Below are 20,000 nucleotides of genomic sequence, written 5' to 3'. Positions count from 1 at the left end.
CCCTGGCCTGACAGTATCCAACAATCTCTTTTATTCACTGACAACAAGAATATAGCCTTCAGCACTGTGAAACATAAACTACTGTATTGTCTTGACATAATTCATTTCATCAGTCACAAAAACGCATTCTAACATAAGGTTAATTGAATATACAGTATATGCATGTTGTGTACCTATACTACTTGCCAGCGCTTCGGGCCATTTGACAACTTCACAGACTTGATGAAGATTTCTGTTATTATCCCTTACATACAGTTTCACACTTGCAGTAGTAATCAGTCCCCGCACTAACACCTATTTTCACATGTCTACTTTAGCTTCATAGTGTGACCTTTCTCCTGGTAGTGACGCTGAGTATTTATAAGACAAACAGGCTTAATCTTGTTTCATTCCCAACAGCGTTACCTACTGACCTTTTTGTCCCGTAAAACCATAATAATCTCTCTCCTTGCCTTCAGGGATAATCCTGTGCAGTAGGTTTGTCTGTTTGTCTGTCTGCAGCTGTGTCAGCCTCACTGACTCTCTCTTTCCCCTCTGTGAAAAGTCTCCTCTCTCCCTCATCCTCCAGGCTCCCCTAGCCCCGTCTCCCCCCAGACCTGGTCTGTGTCGGGGGATATGGTGAAGCGATGTGTGCTGGCTGGAGGATTGGATGCTGTGGAGTTGGAGTTGGAGGTGGCAGAGGGAGAGGGAGAGGGCCGGAGGGCTGCCTGGGAAGTAGAGGGACATCGGGGTCCTGGCTGGGCGGCTGGTTGTCGACCCTGCTGCTCCTGGGGGTATGGGGGGTCCAGGCTTCCTCCCAGTGCCCGGACAGCTGCCAGTGTACCTGGGAGACGGGGACGGTGTTATGCACGGACGCAGGGCTCCGGGAGATCCCAGAGGGTCTGCCCCCGGACACCGTCTCCCTCCACCTGGAACGCAACTACATCCGCTTCCTCCCCGAGGGCGCCTTCCGAGACCTGCTCCACCTGCGGGACCTCTACCTGTCCCACAACCGCATAGACTCCCTGTCCTCCGGAGCCCTGAGGCACCTGAGCCCGGAGCTGCGCCTCCTGGACCTGTCCCACAACCAGCTGAAGCAGGCCAACAAGGAGGAGTTCGGCTCCACCCGGGCCAAGACGCGCCTCTACTACAACCCCTGGCACTGCGACTGCGCCTTGCAGGAGCTGATGGAGACGCTCAACCTGGAGCCGGAGACGGTGAACGGGATCGTGTGCGAGAGCTCGGTGCGGGGCGTCGGGGAGGGGAGCAGGTGGGAGGATCCCGGGGGGGCGGGGGAGCACGCCGGGCAAGCCCTGGTCAAGCTGCTCGACTCGGGGGTCAACTTCTGCAGCCTGCAGAGGAAGACCACCGACGTGGCCATGCTCGTGACCATGTTCGTGTGGTTCTTCATGGTCATCGTTTACGTGGTGTACTACGTCAGGCAGAACCAAGCGGAGGCTCGGCGCCACATGGAGTACCTGAAGAGTTTGCCGAGTCCGCGCAAAACCCCCACGGAAACAGATACCTTAAGTACTGGTTTTTGAACTCACGGGATAACCCTAACTGTAGAATTAGAGGAACATGATCTCTATGGATGAAACATTGAATTTCAACAATGGAAGGGGATCTGTATTCAAGGTGATGAATAGATGTCAAGCTTTGTTCTCTTGTTTGTGTTGCTGTAATAGCATTTGCTGATCGATAAAGATCTCTCTTGACCTGACCGGAATAGATTGCAATATTTTTTTCTTTTTTGGTTTGGTTTGCTGTGATTCTGTGTTTTGTTGATACTATTCCAATCTTTGAAATACTGTAACAAGAGAAAAACATATTTTTAAAAATATTCACCAACATGTCGGCATGCCAACACTACGAACACTATCCAATTGTGGAGATGAGAAAACTGAGAAATGGCATGACATTCATCCATTAGACCACCTCTCATGTTTCCTTGCACTTTCATCATCGTCAGTATGTAAATTCCTTTCATCTTCCAATGTGCACTGAATGTAACACAAGACCCATTGACCCCTAAAGCCCAGTTCACATCTAGGATTAGCAACGCAACTCGAGTTGCAGCGGTCTGAATTACGGCCCTGCGACGGCAGTTGCAGCCATTTGACTTGTCAAGTGTGTCAAGTTAACTCTGTTAACGAGTGGTGTTGATTCGTGTCGTTTATTAGGATTATCCGGCCCTTCTCGAGTCTGTGATTCCCACTGTATGAAGGAAACACCCGTAACTCACTAGCAAAAGCTCATTAAATATTCAATGCATTCGCAGCAGCAGTCAAAAGTAATTATTACTGATCAGTGGACGCTGCTCTAACCTCTCCTGCTGCAAGGTCACTAAGCCAGTCCTCACCAGACAGACTCCCTCTAAGCTATATTTAGGCAAGTCTCTCAGGGTGAGGAGGGGTGCTGCCAGTAGATAGAGGTGCAGCTTTTCATCAAGTGCAAGTCAGTACAGTGGCCAATCATCTTTCATCAATTGTCTGAGTGGAGGGTTTGGACAGCTGTCTCTTTGGTGTGGAGAGATTTAGAACGGGGGGGGGTTTAATAATTAACAATATTAGATGAATGTCCTTCCAGAATGACTGTGCGTGGATGTTCATTCATCTCCTACTGCGTCAGAACTGAGTACTGTCTGCTTTCAACGGTTCTTCTTCTCTGACTGAGTGGTTCTCTGTTCTCCTCTCAGAGGCTTTCTAATTCTTCTTTCAAGTGAGTTTAGAATGAGGGCTGACATTGTTAACAATGCAAATGTAATTGTACTATCCATTAAGCAAATAGACAAGACACTAGATTAATGGAAGTCATAATAATGTACATTGAATGCCTGGCGTAGAATATTCTATATGCCATATTCAACACTTTCAACAAAACTGAAAAGGGATTTGAGTGACAGCTCGCTCCGCTCCCTTGATGTTATCCACGTCAACAATTGCATTACCGTAGAAACGGAAGTGATTATCATTGAATGTAACGGTATGTGGTATCTGACGGAATGGAATGGCCAGTTTTATGTAAATGAGCCATTTAATTCACAGAAAAAGGCTTTTGTACTCCTGCATTCTCTATTCGACAGGTGATGACTGAGAATGTTACACCTATTACAACTTTACAAAATTACACTTTCAGGCTGAGGCAGTGTGAGTAAGAGCACTCTCCTCTTTCTACTGTTATTCACAGGAACAAAATGGGTGTGAATCACATTGAAATGAATCATCCTAAAATGTCTGTTAAACTGAGAGTTATTGGCCACTCTTAATAGACAATTGCGCAACAATAATCTTGATGTATTAACGTAGCATTGTGTGGTGTCACTCACCATCGTCTGTTACAGTATAGTTGTTTGTTGTTTTCATGATCAAACTGAGAATGTGTACATGTTATGTGTTACAAGTGTTTGTGAGTAGAGAGAGGATATCTCTGCACCATTTTCTTCAGAGGTAGAGAGAAGCGATTATGGCGAATAGAGAGAGGATATCTGTACCATTTTCTTCAGAGGTAGAGAGAGAGAAGCGATTATGGCGAGCCTGAAATGACTTATGTCTACTGTGTTTGATGTTGTGTTGTTCTCAGTAATAGTACAGGTTGTAGTTCAGTATTTTGCAGGGTCCAGACAATCTGAAATCAAATAAAAACAATCAATATATTGAAGATATTGATATTGTGAAACCTGATCAAATGGAAAACCAAATTTGTTTTGACTGCAAGGAGATGATGAGCTGCGCTGAAATGAATGGGTGTGTATCCGCGTTGGGATACATTCTAATTTGATTCAGTCTACGGTGATGAATTCATAATTATTACAGGTTTAGCATTGAAAGAATTTCAATTATTTTATTGGAATTTCAATCCACTTCCCTGAATTTGACCTGGAATTGAGCCCAACTCTGCTTCAGATTGTGCTGTAGCAGACTATTCCTAATCTAAATCTAAGCAACTATTTGATTATCTTGATCAAGATATTAATGTTTCTTTGAATGTGACTGTTAACTGTTGTGTGTCATGTAATGAATTTAGAGCACAAACTCAGCGAAATGTTGTGGAGATGCCAATATCTCAACTTATGGTGATAAACAATCAAACAAACAAGAAACAACCATGCCCCCTTTTGTGTTGTTTTTATACATTTTTTTTTATTTGTGATGTATTTCTTTTTATTCCTGATGATTTGTTTTGTCTCCTGTTTATGTCAATAATTATCCTAACAAGGATTACACATCATAGATTTGGAAACCAATACATTAAATATGAAATGAACTTTCAAAACCGATCTTAGAAAACAAAATATAAAAAAATTAAAGAAACGTGGCTCTGTGTTTTGTTTATAGAAATGCTTCTACCTTTTATTGCTAAAGGTGAAAGGTCAGGAAAGAAAATGAAAATAAAAAAGTACAGGATGACATAATCAATTCACAAAATGACTTGTTAATCATGGTTGTCAATGTTTCCCGTTCCTACTCTATCATGCTTTAAAAACTATCTGAAATATTGAAAAACTATCTTACATAAACAAAAATAGTACATGATACGAATGTTCCACCTTCTCTTCCTACTTCTTTTTTTTATTTAGCCTACTTCTTCCAAAAAAACAAATCAATACTAAAATGGCCCACCATCATCCATTTCTCTGCTGTCTCTCCTTGTGTGTTCTAACCACATCCACCCCCTTGTAATTATATTTACCCACAGACACTCCAACTCACACACAAACAAAAACAGGGAACAGGAAGTTTGGGTATAAGGCGTCTTCTTCTGGGAATAGACTACTAGACTATGCCAACAGACAAAGTGAAACATTGGGGTACAGAACAAAATAACCAACTGTCCCAGATATTTCATGCACACTCTTCACTGGAGCTGGGGAAGAAAAATAACAGAACGAAACCCCCCCCCCCCCCCCCAAACCAAAAAATAAAATAAATAAAATAAAAACCGACTTCAGGCTGTTACTTGTTTTTTCTTTTATTTCCAATTTACATTAATCAAAACCGTAACAAAAACAAAAATCATGATCATCATCATCATAATAATAATGCTATTATTATCAATAATAATATTATTATTAATAATAAAAAATATACACACCCTCTCAAATGAATGCACCCTCTGCCCTGGTCATTTGGTGGCGTGCCTTTCCAAGGAGTGATGGATTGTCATAGTGACATCACTCTCTGGGCTGGGAACTCAGGGGTGAGTCAGGCAGCCCCTGTCATGTCCCGGGTCACTTCCTGCCAGGGCAGAGGGTACTTCCTGTGTGAGGGGACAGCTGGGGGCTTATGGGGAGGATGTGGAGTGGGGACAGGGTAAAGGGGCCAAAGGTCACAGGGATGGGAGGTGGCAGAGACTGACCTCTGGGAACCCACAACATGGGCCTAATCAAGATCAGCCCAGGGTGGGTTTGTAAACTGGGATTCAGGGTTGAAGGCCATACTTTGCTCTGTTGCTTCTTTTTTAGTGTGAGGTAGCTTAAAATATTATAATTCAAAATAAAACTAAACAAAACAAAACGAAAAAGAAAAATTCGATCCAGGATTGATTCCAAATTGTACATGTCTCTTGTTACAAAACTCATCACGTGACGACATGCTTTATGTTTTGTGGGGCAGCAAAGCAGGACGGGGCGGGGGTGGGATGATGGGGGGGGGCAGGGACATTTACCACACTGAAATGAACATCCCAGAGTGAAATGTACTCTGAAAAAACGGTATATATATGTATACACACACATATACATATATATACACATATATACATGTCACTATATATCAGTATCTGGTTGTTAAAAAATACAGACTTGTTTTACAACAATAGCACCATTTGATTTTATTATAATACACAGTAACTTTCTGATACACACTGTGGTGGTAAGGTAGGAACACCTGCACTTATTACATTTACTCGATTTTTGGTTTCGACGAGAGATAGTATATGTTTGGGTGGGTATGGGATAGGAGGAGAGAGAAAAGAAGGCTTGGGGTGAGGGGTGAGGAGGATTGTGGGGGAGGGGGGGGGGGGGCTACTGATACGTATTCTGCTGTGAGTGGGGCCTTTTAACAGGGTAACACGCACACACACACACAGTCCTACGGTAACACACACCTGGGACCCACACCTAAACAATAAATAAATAACACCAACACTTCTCTCTCTCTTTTTCATTCACTGGCATATTCCCTCGCTTCTCCTCGTCCTCTTTCCTTCTTGTTAGTGGGGAGGTACGCCCAGGGTGGGGAGAGGGGGTGGGGGGGTAGAGGGTTGGGGTTGGGGGTAGGGGCGCTGCGCCGGGGATCCGCAGGAGGTGATTTGACCGGGGGAGGCGAAGCGTCGCTCGATGAATCACAGATGGAGATTGCTGGTGCCATTCAGTGCAGATATTCCTAGGAGTACGACTTGGGGGAAAAAAGCACTTTTTTACTTAAAAAAAAAAAAAAGTCCCATTTTTTAAACAAAAAAGTGTCTTGATCTTTTCTTTTCTCTCTTTCTTCCTTTTTTTTGAAGTGTGTGTTCCTCTCTCTCATCTTTTGTCTGTTCTTTTTATCGCTTCTCCGTTTTTTTCTTTTTTTCAATCCCTCTTTTACAAGAAGCAGACTGCGCCGACGTCGACTCCGAACTCCTGGTCTGCTCCGCCGATATCCATGGGGGCGATGTCCACGATGGGTAGACGGGAGGTCTTCTGTGATCTGTACTCGATGACTGTCTTGCCCCACTGGCCTGTGTGTTTCTGTAGAGAGAGAGAGCAGTGACACACAGGATCAGTGGAAATCTCACAGACAGACAAGAGATCTACTCTCCCCCGTTATTTTTATAATATAATTACCGTTATTTTTATATTATAATTACCGTGAATCACAGTAATTGTGTGTGAAAAAGAAAGAGAGACAGAGAGGACGGAGGGTGTGTTTGTTTAGGTATCCATGTGTCTGTGTGCGTGTGTGTCAGAGAGAAAGAAAAAGACAGGAAGTGAGTGGTTGGTTGGGTGTGTGTGTGTGTGTGTGTGTGTGTGTGTGTGTGTGTGTGTGTGTGCGTGTGTGTGTGTGTGTGAGAACAGTATAGCGCAACAGGCGTATCAATCTCACCGTGCAACCATCCTCCATTACGCTGTAGGTGAAGCGGCTGTTGCCTTCGGCTCTGATCTCGACGTCGTTGGACCCTTGCAGGAGAACGGACTTCTTCAGGTTGCCCGTGGCCGCGTCCATGTATGCGACGCTGTTGCGGCAGTGGTAGGTGAGGTTCTGAGAGGCCTCGGTGGACAGGAGTCTCAGGAAAGTCATCTGGATGCTAGCGGTGTTGGGTGCCAGGCTGTCATCACCATAGCTGAACTACAGGGTGCAACGTTGAGAGGAGAAGAGAGAGAGAGAGAGGGGGGGGGGTTAAAAACATAAAAACAGCCTTGAACAATAAACCAACTGAAGTAAACTAAATCAGCCGTCCAGGGACATCCAGTCAGTTAATGTGTGAGATACGAAATCAACCACTTCGTTCAATTATTTTTTGTTTTGCTTTCGAACGTGACAAAGTGGGGCTTCTATTCCATTATCTGTGTCTCATAAAACAGCAGAGCACCAGAGCTTTCTCCAGTCTCTCTAACAGGTGGTCAATTTCCCCACTACTGCCGAGGTTTCCTGATTAACTCACCCCTAAGGGTCAACAGACAAAAAGGGATCACATCCTGCAAGACGGTGACAGAGCAATCCCAGAAAGGGGGTGTATCGGGTTATCTCAACTTTAGCTTATCTGATTTCATCAACAAAGGTTCACTGAGGTCACCGGAAAAGGGAGTTTCAAACTCACGTGGAAGCCTCCGTTCATGGTCTCTCCGAACCAGATGTGTTTGCTGGCCTTGCTCTTGCTGCTCCACCAGTTCTTGCGCGGGATGCTAGAGGGTTTGGAGGAGACGCAGGACTCTCCCGTCTCCATGTTACAGAACACCTTGATGGCGTCGATGGTGCAGCCCTGGTTAGGGTCGATCCAGTACTCGCCTAGAAACAACGACAGGAGGAGGAAGGACCAGGAGGAGGGATAAGCGATACGTAATTGCCTTGGTTATGTTTTATGCAGATCTTCTCCAGTTAAATATATTGTCATCTTCTTAAAATAATGGCTTACGTCACTTTTGAGGAAAATGATGTTTTTGCCTAAATATCATATATTCTCTATTATTTTACAAATCAAAACTTTAAAATATGACTTAAAATAAAATAAAAATATAAAATAGCCATTATTTTAAGAAGGTGATGATACGTGACTATGTTACTACTCCGGTTAATTAACAATGAGATGGTTTGTGTTTTTACTGTCTGTCCAGTAGTGAAGGGTTACAACATGGATTCATCCCCCACACACAAACACACACACACACACACACACACACACACACATACACACATACACACACACACACCAAACCACACCACAACCAAACATACATCAAACCACACCCACACCCACACACACCACACCCACACACACCAGACCTAAACATACATCAAACCACACCCACACACCCACACCCACACACACACACCCACACACCCACACCTACACCCTCACACACCACACCCAAACATACATCAAATCACACCCACACCCACAACACACCACACCACACCCAAACATACATCAAACCACACACACGCCCACACCCACACACACACACACACACACACACACACACACACACACACACACACACCCACACCTACACCCTCATACACCACACCCAAACATACATCAAATCACACCCACACCCACAACACACCACACCACACCCACACACACCACACCCAAACATACATCAAACCACACACACGCCCACACCCACCCACACACACACACCACACACCCACACACACACCACACCACACCCACACAACACCCCCCCACACCCACACACACACACACACACACCCACACACACACACACCACACCCACACCAACACACACCCACACCCACACACATCACACCCACACACATCACACCCACACACCCACACCCTAAACAATGACTGACACCGACTCTCCTGTCACTCACCGCTCTTCCAGTCGGGGTGGCAGAGTTTGAGGTCTCTGCAGGTGCGGGCGGGGTTCTTCTTAGACCCCTCTGGGCTGCGGATGTTCTCGATCTGGTTGTTGAGGGACTTGAGGGTGGCGTCCACCTCGGCGTCGTGCTGGCGGAGGTTTCCGGAGGCCTGGTCGGCCCTCATGTACCTCATGGGATCGGGGGACTTCTCGGGCTGAGACAGGCCAGCGAAGGCAGACATGTCGATGCCGGGGCCGGGAGGACCGGGGGGACCTGGGGGTCCGTTGTTACCAGGGGGACCCTGAGAGGAACCGCCAGACACAGAGAAGGGGGGGGGGGGGGGGTTAGATACGGCGAGTGTCATGGTTCAGGTTTATTTGTGTTACGTTACATTACACAAGTGTAACAGAGTCCAATTGTTAGGCTTTGGATCCTGACGTTGCATTCCAGCACAAGACATAGGGCATAATAAATCAAGCATAATTCAAGATGAAAGTACAGGACATAAGAGATCATAAGAGATGATTATACACAGATTAAGACTGCACCTGGAGACAGATGCTTAAGGCTAGTCCTAGATTAGAGAGCACTCACAATTCCGTGGAGCTCAATTGAACCATGCTCTTTAGTCTAGGTCTAGGTAAAATGTTGGTTCAACGTGGAAAAAATGCTAACACGACTCACACAGCGCTGTTGTCTAACGGGACTCTCTGTTATGCTATTTCTGTTTTGATACTGTGATGACAACGTGATCACGAGATGATAGTTGTTCGTGAATCGTGACAGATACTTACACCAGGACCCGTCTCTCCAGAGCGACCACGGGGTCCAGGGGGTCCGATTGGACCAGGAATACCGTTGGAACCGTCCTTTCCACCTGGGCCAACCGGGCCGGGGGGTCCCTACAGACACAGACAGGGAGAGAGAGAGAGGGAGGGAGTTTAATATACTTGTGAGTATTCCAGCCATACCTTTAGTCGAAAACGTAAAGTCATCTCACTGTACTATTTCAAAACGTTGTGTCAGTTGGATATGTTTTTTGATTTTTTTTTAGAACACCAAAAGATTGTGTACTCACTCTTGCTCCACTTGGTCCGGCAGGTCCAGATGCACCTTGGTCTCCAGATTGACCCTATGGGGAGAGAGAGAGAAACAGAGAGAGAGAGAGAAACAGAGAGAGAGAGAGAAACAGAGAGAGAGAGAGAAACAGAGAGAGAGAAAAGGGTATGATTAAACACTAACACTTCCATCCATGTCTTTTTTTTATTAATTTCTATTATCTTATTCATTATCTTATTAAATGTTTATCTATCTATCTATCTATCTATCTACAGTATATATAATTTTACTTTTCTCCTCTTGATGTATCTTTTTAATGCTTGACAGGATCTGACATGGGTTTGATCCCCAGTTAGGATAGAAGTTGTAAACCCTAGATAGATTCAATTATCCTGGCTCCATGATCCTGGGGGAGGTGTCGGGGGACTTACGGGAGGTCCAGGCAGACCCTGCAGACCGGTGAAACCTCTGTGTCCCTTCTGTCCCCTCTCTCCGCCCTCGCCAGCCTCTCCCTTGTCACCGCGAGGTCCTTGGGGTCCCTGAGAGAGAGAGAGAGAGAGAGAGAGAGAGAGAGAGAGAGAGAGAGAGAGAGAGAGAGAGAGATGGCAACAACCTTAGAGACAGACACTAATGGACGTGTGAACTATGACACTATGGCAGGGTTTGTGAATACTGTGACTACATGCATAGTTGAAATGCACAGCAGATAGATTATTCATATGTTCATGGATATGTATGTGTGTGTGTGTGTGTGTGTGTGTGTGTGTGTGTGTGTGTGTGTGTGGTGTTTGTGGGTTTAGTGTTATGTTCGTCCATGGTGTGTTCGTGGAGTGTATTCAGTGAGATACTTACAGCCATGCCTCTAGCTCCAGCTGGTCCTGAGGGTCCAGCAGGTCCTTGAGCACCCTACAGAACACACAGGAGATACGGTGGTGAGGGGCTACACACACACACACACACGCACACACACACACACACATGCACAGACGCACACACATGCACGTACACACACACACACACACACACACACATGCACAGACGCACACGCATGCATGTACACACACACACACACACACACGTACACACACACACACACACACACGTACACACACACACACACACACACACACACACACACACCTACACACACACACACACACACACACACACATACACACACACACACGCACGTACACACACACACACACACACACACACACACACACACACACACACACACACACACACTCTCTAGACTAGAGAGATAGAGCAATTATCTACCTGAAACCACCAAATCGCTCATGTCAACCCCCACCACAGAGAAACAAACAGAACACAGTACCAGGCATTACATACTGTGGTCTGTGTCAACAGTGTGAGTACTCACAGACTCTCCTCTGTCTCCCTGTTTGCCGGTGGGACCGACGGGGCCTGGCGCGCCATTAGCGCCTGGGGCACCGGGAGCGCCGACTGGTCCGGTGTTACCACGGTCACCCTAAAGGACAACACACACACACACACACACACACATCTGTCAGCCAACAGCACTGGAGCGATTTATACTGGATTTTAATGGTGCAACAAGGTCTAGTAGTGATACATCATGACTATGTTATGATGCAGCCGGTTGCTCTCACCTTGATTCCAGTGGAACCATCTCTACCAGGGGGTCCGTCAGATCCAGCGTTGCCCTGTGAGAAAATAACACCCGAAACGTCAGCTGTTATGTCAGTGTACTTACTGTACTTGTCCGTGGCTATAAGATCATATAGAATATCATCAGGAATGGGAACGAAATCGACGGTGAACGAGGACATAAGATGAGAAGCCCGTAGTGAGAGCATGTAACAGAAACGATCAAAAAGAAGATCTGGTCTGCCGCCACTCACCTCTCTACCAGGCTCTCCAGAAGGTCCGGTCAGCCCGGGGGGGCCTACGGGTCCGGGGGGTCCACGGTCTCCACCGCCGCCGGGAGCGCCTTGCTTACCAGGCTCACCCTGTGTGGAGGGAGGACGGGTAAGGACAGGTTAGGACAGGTTAGGACTGGTTAGGTTGGGTTAGGACGGGTAAGGACAGGTTAGGACGGGCAAGGACAGGTAAGGACAGGTAAGGATAAGTTAGGACAGGTATCGACAGGTAAGGACAGGTTGGGACAAGTTACAGGTTAGGACAGGTAAGGACAGGTTAGGACAGGTAAGGACAGGTTAGGACAGGTTAGGACAGGTTAGGATAGGTAAGGACAGGTAAGGACAGGTAAGGACAGGTTAGGACAGGTAAGGACAGGTAAGGACAGGTAAGGACAGGTTAGGACAGATGAGGACAGGTGAGGACAGGTTAGGACAGGTTAGGACAGGTTAGGACGGGTAAGGACAGGTTAGGACAGGTAAGGACAGGTTAGGACAGATAAGGACAGGTAAGGACAGGTAAGGACAGGTAAGGACAGGTTAGGACAGGTAAGGACAGGTAAGGACAGGTAAGGACAGGTAAGGACAGGTAAGGACAGGTTGGGACAAGTTACAGGTTAGGACAGGTAAGGACAGGTTAGGACAGGTTAGGACAGGTAAGGACAGGTTAGGACAGGTTAGGACAGGTAAGGACAGGTTAGGACAGGTTAGGACAGGTTAGGATAGGTTAGGACAGGTAAGGACAGGTTAGGACAGGTTAGGACAGGTAAGGACAGGTTAGGACAGGTAAGGACAGGTTAGGACAGGTTAGGAGAGGTTAGGACAGGTAAGGACAGGTTGGGACAAGTTACAGGTTAGGACAGGTAAGGACAGGTTAGGACAGGTAAGGACAGGTTAGGACAGGTTAGGACAGGTAAGGACAGGTTAGGACAGGTAAGGACAGGTAAGGACAGGTTAGGACAGGTAAGGACAGGTAAGGACAGGTTAGGACAGGTTAGGACAGGTAAGGACAGGTTAGGACAGGTAAGGACAGGTTAGGACAGGTAAGGACAGGTAAGGACAGGTTAGGACAGGTAAGGACAGATGAGGACAGGTAAGGACAGGTAAGGACAGGTTAGGACAGGTAAGGACAGGTTAGGACAGGTAAGGACAGGTTAGGACAGGTAAGGACAGGTTAGGACAGGTAAGGACAGATGAGGACAGGTAAGGACAGGTAAGGACAGGTTAGGACAGGTAAGGACAGATGAGGACAGGTGAGGACAGGTTAGGACAGGTAACGACAGGTTAGGACACGTTATCACAGGTTACAGGTTAGGACAGGTTAGGACAGGACAGGTGAGGACAGACTAGAAGGTGTCAGGACAACTAAGAACAGACTGGGACAGGTTATGACACGTTAGGACAGGCTAGGACACGTTACGGCAGGTATTGGACAGGTTACAGAATGAGCAACAGAGGACGTGTTAAACATTCTACAACACTGCCTTGTTGAGAAGGAGGATAGAACAATGTATTGTCCACACAGGCAATTCCTTACCACAGATTAGTTTACATATAACAGCTAGCAAGGGCATATTTCTGTATACATAAATCGACCAACAACCATTGGCGGCTCTACACGTTTTGCGATCTTTGTGCTTCACAAAGTTTCGATAAGCGATGCGATTGAGAAACCAATCATTGGCCACCCAGTGTGCCCCCCCCAATTTCATTGTCTCTTAGTGATCTTTGTGTTGCAGATGTTGTTGAAGAAGACCTTTGAGGTAAGAACACTAAAAACCTTCTTCTAACAAACAACAGTTTTAGGATCACTAAATACTTATAATATAATGTTTAGATTAATTAATAATATTTTTTTATAATATCATTTGTGATTTGGTTCACTGTCTCGTCTGCCATAGGCTACTGGGTAAGTGACACATGGCTTGTAAACAAACCTTCATTTTAGGACGTGTGCAAAGGACTGTGTGATCATCTAATTATGTGTAGTTATGTGTTTTTAGCATGTTGATGTTCTATCAGCATGTTGTGATGTGCTAAACAAAAACATGCAGTTAGATGTTCATGGCAAAGTTGTTTTAGCACTAGCCTGCTAGCAGCTGTTTTGCGTGTTCAGAGCTCCTTGCTCCGTTATTTGGTTTGAGATGTACCAACATTCAAATAAGCATGTTTTCTTCAATTATTTTCAGATTTCAATGTATGACATCATTTGAAAGCTTTAAATCTAAAATGAAAATTTGACTGCAGTGCAAATGGTGTTATTCTTGCGCAATACATTGCACCCACTTAGTCTGTCTTAAGGGCTCTGCACACAGCGTGCGATTTCTGTTGCGCGTCAACGTTCCATTTTGAAGTTTGAATGGAAGTCTATGAGAACATACAACAGAAATTGCATCGCACGCTGTGTGCATTGGGATGCGATGTTTTATGATTTTCTCATAGACTTCCATTCAAACTTCAAAATGGAACGTTGACGCGCAACAGAAATCGCACGCTGTGTGCAGAGCCCTTTAGGCTACTGTTGATGAACTTACTAATTGCACAGGAGAGCGAGATGTTGATGAGAATAATAAACAAGGGGACATGTCAATCAGAATTTTTATGTTGACAGTGCGAAATTAAAATGATCTGGCTCCGCCCCTGCCAACAACACCCAGACATTGACATTTACTTACAGAGGGTCCAGGCAGGCCAGGGAAACCTCTCTCTCCACGCTGTCCAGGCAGACCCACAATACCACGCTGGCCAGCAAGGCCCTGAGGACCTCCAGGACCATCGGGACCCTGGAAGGAGGAAGAGGAGGAGGAGGAGGAGGAAGTGTGTGTTAATATCAGTGGCGCTCACAATTATTCAACGATCATTATACAGGTAATCGGGTGTCACATTTTTATCGAAAATAAAAATCAACAGTTTTTAGGTACAGTACATCTGCCTGTTCAGTTGTTTTCCCACCTAAAACCCACTTTCTTATCGGTCTGTTCTTCCCAATCGTGACAACACTGGTCAACATCAAATACGGACACAAATAGACTGTCTCTCTCTTTGTATCACTCTCTTTGCCTCTCTTTCTCTCTGTGGTACTGACCAATTGTTCTGGGACCAAAGTCCATCCGTTCTGTCACTTGCCTCCCTGTGTAGAAGCTTCCCCCATCATCCCCCTCTCTCTGTCTCCTAGGTGACCCGGACAGCCTTCAATATGTGTTTACTATAAATATCTGAATCACACCTGAGACACCTGTTTGGTTCAGCCCAGAGAGGTGTTCTCTTTCTCTTTCTCTCTTTCTCTCTCTCTCTGTTCTCCACTGTTCAATTTTCACAAAGCCTCCGGTTCCGGACTTCATGCTGTGTTGTGTAGAGAGGTGGAATCTGAAAGTGCTGTGTGTGTGTGTGTGTGTGTGTATCTGTATGTGTGTGTGTGTGTATAGCTGGGGAGAATTGTTAGTGTGTCCATTACTGATAAAATGGCCCTTATTTTCTTCTTTTTTGGACTGATGTTCATGTGAGTCACCAAAAGCAAAGCAAAAGCAAACTCAAGAAATACTTGTCCTTCTAATAAACACACATCCGATTTCATAGCTCTCAAGAAATGTCATGCGATGCATTGGGAAGGGTGGGGTGGAGGGGGTCGTGTGTGAACGGTGCATAAGCCAATGGGGACCTGGCTTCGAGGATGACTATAGTCGAAATAGAAATGTTACTTACAGGGGGACCGTCCTCTCCAGCATCTCCCTTCTCTCCGGAGGTACCAGCAGGTCCACGCAGCCCAGCGTCTCCCTGTCTACCTGGGGGACCGCCATCGCCTCGCACACCCTTGGGGCCGTCTTTACCAGAGGGACCGGCGGGGCCAGCAGCACCAGGGTTACCCTGAGAGAGACAGGAACATGTCAATCTATCTGTCTGTCTGTCTATCTATCTATCTATCTATCTATCTATCTATCTATCTATCTGTCTGTCTGTCTGTCTGTCTGTCTGTCTGTCTATCTATCTATCTGTCTGTCTATCTATCTATCTGTCTATCTGTCTATCTGTCTATCTATCTATCTATCTATCTATCTGTCTATCTGTCTATCTGTCTATCTATCTATCTATCTATCTATCTGTCTATCTATCTATCTATCTATCTATCTATCTATCTATCTGTCTATCTGTCTATCTGTCTATCTATCTATCTATCTATCTATCTGTCTATCTATCTATCTATCTATCTATCTATCTATCTATCTATCTATCTGTCTGTCTGTCTGTCTGTCTGTCTGTCTGTCTGTCTGTCTGTCTGTCTGTCTGTCTGTCTATCATCTCTGTATAGTGGTATAATACCAGTAGGGAAAGTGATTTACACTCTCCCTGTGCTGCCTAGAGACCAGAGAATAGAGACACATTCAGACACCTACTACTTAAAGATGCTCTAAATAATGGAGAGGAAGACAAAAAAAAGTAAAAAAGTAAATAATGTATTTGGAAATCAATATTCTCTCCAGCAGGAGAAATAGTGGAGAGCGAAATCTGTGAGAGTGTTTGTCATGTATAACAGATTTAAACGTATTATCCTTACGAATAATACAAATATAAAAAAGACACACCTGCATGTCATTGAATACACTAGTGCTGACAGAGAAGCTGACATAAAAGAGATGCTAATTAGCATTGTTCATTATCAACACAGTAACACGCCCGCACAGAGCAATGGCTTCTCTATCCCAGTCAAATGTACCAACTACAGTAGGAGCTTAAGCAACGCTGTGTCATCTAGTCCTTTACACCAATGCTCAGTTATCAGGAGTGTATAGTCAGGGTATTTGAGTTGTTGTTGTTGTTGTTGTTGTTGTTGTTGTTGTTGTTGTTGTGTACAGGCTACTTTACTGATGACTGTACTTACATTGGGACCGGGAGGTCCAACTCTGCCAGCAGCACCGGGGAAACCAGTTGCACCCTGCCAGAGAGAGAGAGAGAGAGAGAGAGAGAGAGAGAGAGAGAGAGAGAGAGAGAGAGAGAGAGAGAGAGGATAAGAGGGGATAAGAAATACATGTAAGGATATTGTCAGCAGTAGAATCACCCTGACAAGTCAAAACAGCATAGAAAAAGACACTCAGTGTGCCGTACATTAAGATTGTAATGGTGTACATGTTTAAAGTTCAAAACATGTCATGTGACGTGACAGGAGATCAGAGCCTGTACTTACAGGGGGTCCCTGCGCACCACGAGCTCCCTTAGGTCCAGACACGCCAGTCGGTCCCTACAGAGAGAGGAGACGCTGTTTACTGACTGAATCCAACATGTTTTAGACTAGCTTCTGGTTTTTATTTGGATGTTGAAAGAGTTTGGTGTTCTGCAAAGCATCGATACATGTTGGTGATGGTAAAAACAAGACATTCTGATGAACTACAACCTACTGAAGAAGAGCACTAAATACATCTTTAATAATCATTAAAAACATCCCTGAAAAAGCCTAGGAAGTGTGAGAGAGTGAAACAACGTACGGAAGGTCCAGGAGCTCCGGAGGGTCCTTGGGGTCCAGGTGCACCTGCGTCTCCCTTCTGTCCGCCCTCTCCCTGCTCTCCCTTGAGGCCGGGCTGACCATCTGAACCCTGAGGGGGAGGACACAAACATGGATCAATCATTAGACTGAAGACCCATCTCTTCAGGTTACACCTTAACTGCCCCTCAGCACTGCGTCTCCAAAAGACACCTGCTTTCCCCTCTACTGTGTCCCTAAAACTTCTATTGCCCCCCTTGTACTGTTTCTCTGTTTCTCCAGTGTAAAAAAATAATAATAAAAAAACTAGGTTTAGAAGAAGGTGATAGGAGAATGTTTTTCTTTCTGAGCTTCTTCCTGCTACGAATGGTACGTGGATTGATGATTCACTTGCTTAGTATTCAAATGTATTGATTGTAAGTCGCTTTGGAATAAGGCGTCTGCTAAATGCCAAAAATGTAAATGTAAATGCAATGTCAGACAATCATCTTAGGTTTAAGCATTTCAATGAATGAATTGAAATTGCAATTTAATGGCAATATTAACACCCATTGGAGTGGTTTCAAAAAAGTAATATGGATCCAAGAAAGACAAAGACAGAAAGAAATGTGAAATTTCATTATTAGTCCTATAATACATTATTGATGCTAGATATATTGATGCTAGATAACTACAATTGTCCATATAGGCTCCTGAAAACAGAAGTTAATGATGAAATATCAGCTAGCTGCTAAACTCTACCAACTATATCTTTGTAATGGTAAAACGTCATAGAATTGATTCAAAGCACAATATAATATAGCTCGGAGAAACCCCCCCTAACAAATGAAGCAATATTTAACAGTTGCTCATCTTGACACAAATCCAATTTTCCATCTCAGTCTTATCGTAAGAATGAAACATTACTGATAATAATGGCCTATTTTCGAAAAGCACTGACTTGGAAGAACAAATATTTTCCCTGACAACATCCATTTAAGATGTAGCTTAGCGAAAATGTTTATTTAATGTTTCCCCTATGCATGAACTGAATAATGGACAACATCAAGAGACAGAGGCAGAACATTGCTACTAAAAGGACACATCTCCCCTGAGTATAATACACTGAAGCAGCCAGCCTTGTTTAGCAGTATATTACAGAAAGACAGAGGTAATAATCTGTTGTAGAAGTTTGTTCTGGTACAATAATGGAAGTGATGTCTGAAATAGGATGCTGTGTTTCAGAACAGAGGGGTTATATCTGACAGAAGCTGTTATCATCTCTCTGTTCATGTCTCTGAGAGGAATGGGAGGATCTGCATGTGGAAGCTTTTCCAAAAGATCTTTGTGTCCAAACGTATAAGCTTTTAAGCCTCATGAGTTGAAAAGAATATATCTTTGGTGGTCTATTTCGGGGGTGTTGCCCAAAGGATCTGTATGCTAGAATGCCCAAAAACACTAACATTAAAGGCCCACCCGTGCGAGTTTTGTTTCCTAAAGAATGTATTCTAATATCATGTATTCCATAAAGAAGGAATACATGAAGTGAATACGTAAGAGCAATTGGGGAATGTAACACAGGATTATAGCTAGCAGCAATTCTTAATAAAATGTGTCAAAAGGTTGTTTGCGTCAGTTGCAGAACAGGCGGAGGTCGTGGGGATCAGAGGGTTATATTTGACTCTGGGCTCTAACGCTACAAACAGGCTCTAACGCTACAGACAGGCTCTAACGCTACAGACAGGCTCTAACGCTACAGACAGGCTAGCCACGGCACGCTTCAGAGCTCTGTCTCTGTATGCAATGACGTACGTCATACGTGCATCACGGCGCGTGGGAAATCGTTTTAGAATTAGCTAACGAATCACCCAAAATACACCTACTTTTACCTACATTTTCTGATTTGAATCTTGAATTTGAATATTGACAGTAACATTGTGCGGCAGCAGAATGTCATATATCAGCTAAAAAAACATGAACATCATAAAAAATGTATGTGTATGTTATGATACACGATGGAGAAGAGCAGATGAGAAGAGTTTCGTTCCAAAACGTATATACTGTATCTATTTGCAAAATGTTGCATGTGGTCATATTAATATTCATCATCAACAATCTAAATACACAACATGGCTAGCAGGGGAGGGTGGTGAAGACAGATATCGGAGGACAGGCTCATTGTAATTCCCTTCCATGCATTACAATGAGCCCGTCTTCTGGTTTGTGCCTTCTGCCTTCAGCAACCTCCCCTGATGGCTACCCGACATTGTTTCGTGTCAACCGTTTTTTAGGAAAGACCAAAAATATGAGTATTTTGGGAAATAGTGGATACAGCGTTTTGCGACGAAACACACCAACCATTTTTCATGTCATACTTACAGGGGGGCCAGCGAAACCAGCAGGTCCTGGGGGTCCGGTCTCACCCCTGTCACCCTGTCAGAGCAGAGGACAGAGAGGTCATAGGTCAGACTGGGTTTGGGACGGGGGGTGGGACGGGGGGAATTTCAACACAGGAAGCAACATTCAATGGAAGGGGCACGTCATTAGGAGGTGTGCAGTGGAACACACAGATTTCTA

At 44.9% G+C, this 20,000-nt stretch overlaps 2 protein-coding genes across 2 annotated transcripts in view; one reads left to right on the top strand and one right to left on the bottom strand.

Moving 5' to 3' along the window:
- Positions 1-626: 626 nt before the first annotated feature.
- LOC308173032 (leucine-rich repeat-containing protein 3-like) lies at positions 627-1,523 on the top strand (the record flags this gene model as incomplete). The annotated part of the gene is made up of 1 exon (XM_080547998.1): positions 627-1,523. One exon carries the CDS (start codon positions 627-629, stop codon positions 1,521-1,523), a length of 897 nt encoding a protein of 298 aa, XP_080404124.1.
- A 5,039-nt stretch (positions 1,524-6,562) lies between these two features.
- Positions 6,563-20,000, bottom strand: part of col2a1b (collagen, type II, alpha 1b) — a gene marked incomplete at both ends in the record, with an annotated part of 51,697 nt that continues 38,259 nt past the window's right edge. The window contains 17 exon segments of the mRNA XM_080548217.1: positions 6,563-6,709; positions 7,065-7,307; positions 7,780-7,967; positions 9,021-9,309; positions 9,803-9,910; positions 10,087-10,140; positions 10,499-10,606; positions 10,920-10,973; positions 11,455-11,562; positions 11,705-11,758; positions 11,957-12,064; positions 14,647-14,754; positions 15,674-15,835; positions 16,848-16,901; positions 17,151-17,204; positions 17,449-17,556; positions 19,803-19,856. Coding sequence (XP_080404343.1) covers positions 6,563-6,709; positions 7,065-7,307; positions 7,780-7,967; positions 9,021-9,309; positions 9,803-9,910; positions 10,087-10,140; positions 10,499-10,606; positions 10,920-10,973; positions 11,455-11,562; positions 11,705-11,758; positions 11,957-12,064; positions 14,647-14,754; positions 15,674-15,835; positions 16,848-16,901; positions 17,151-17,204; positions 17,449-17,556; positions 19,803-19,856 — 2,001 coding nt within the window.

Source organism: Nansenia antarctica (assembly GCF_963989245.1).
Source record: "Nansenia antarctica genome assembly, chromosome: 18".
Taxonomy (NCBI): domain Eukaryota; kingdom Metazoa; phylum Chordata; class Actinopteri; order Argentiniformes; family Microstomatidae; genus Nansenia; species Nansenia antarctica.
This window is presented reverse-complemented; position numbering and strand designations above follow the sequence as displayed.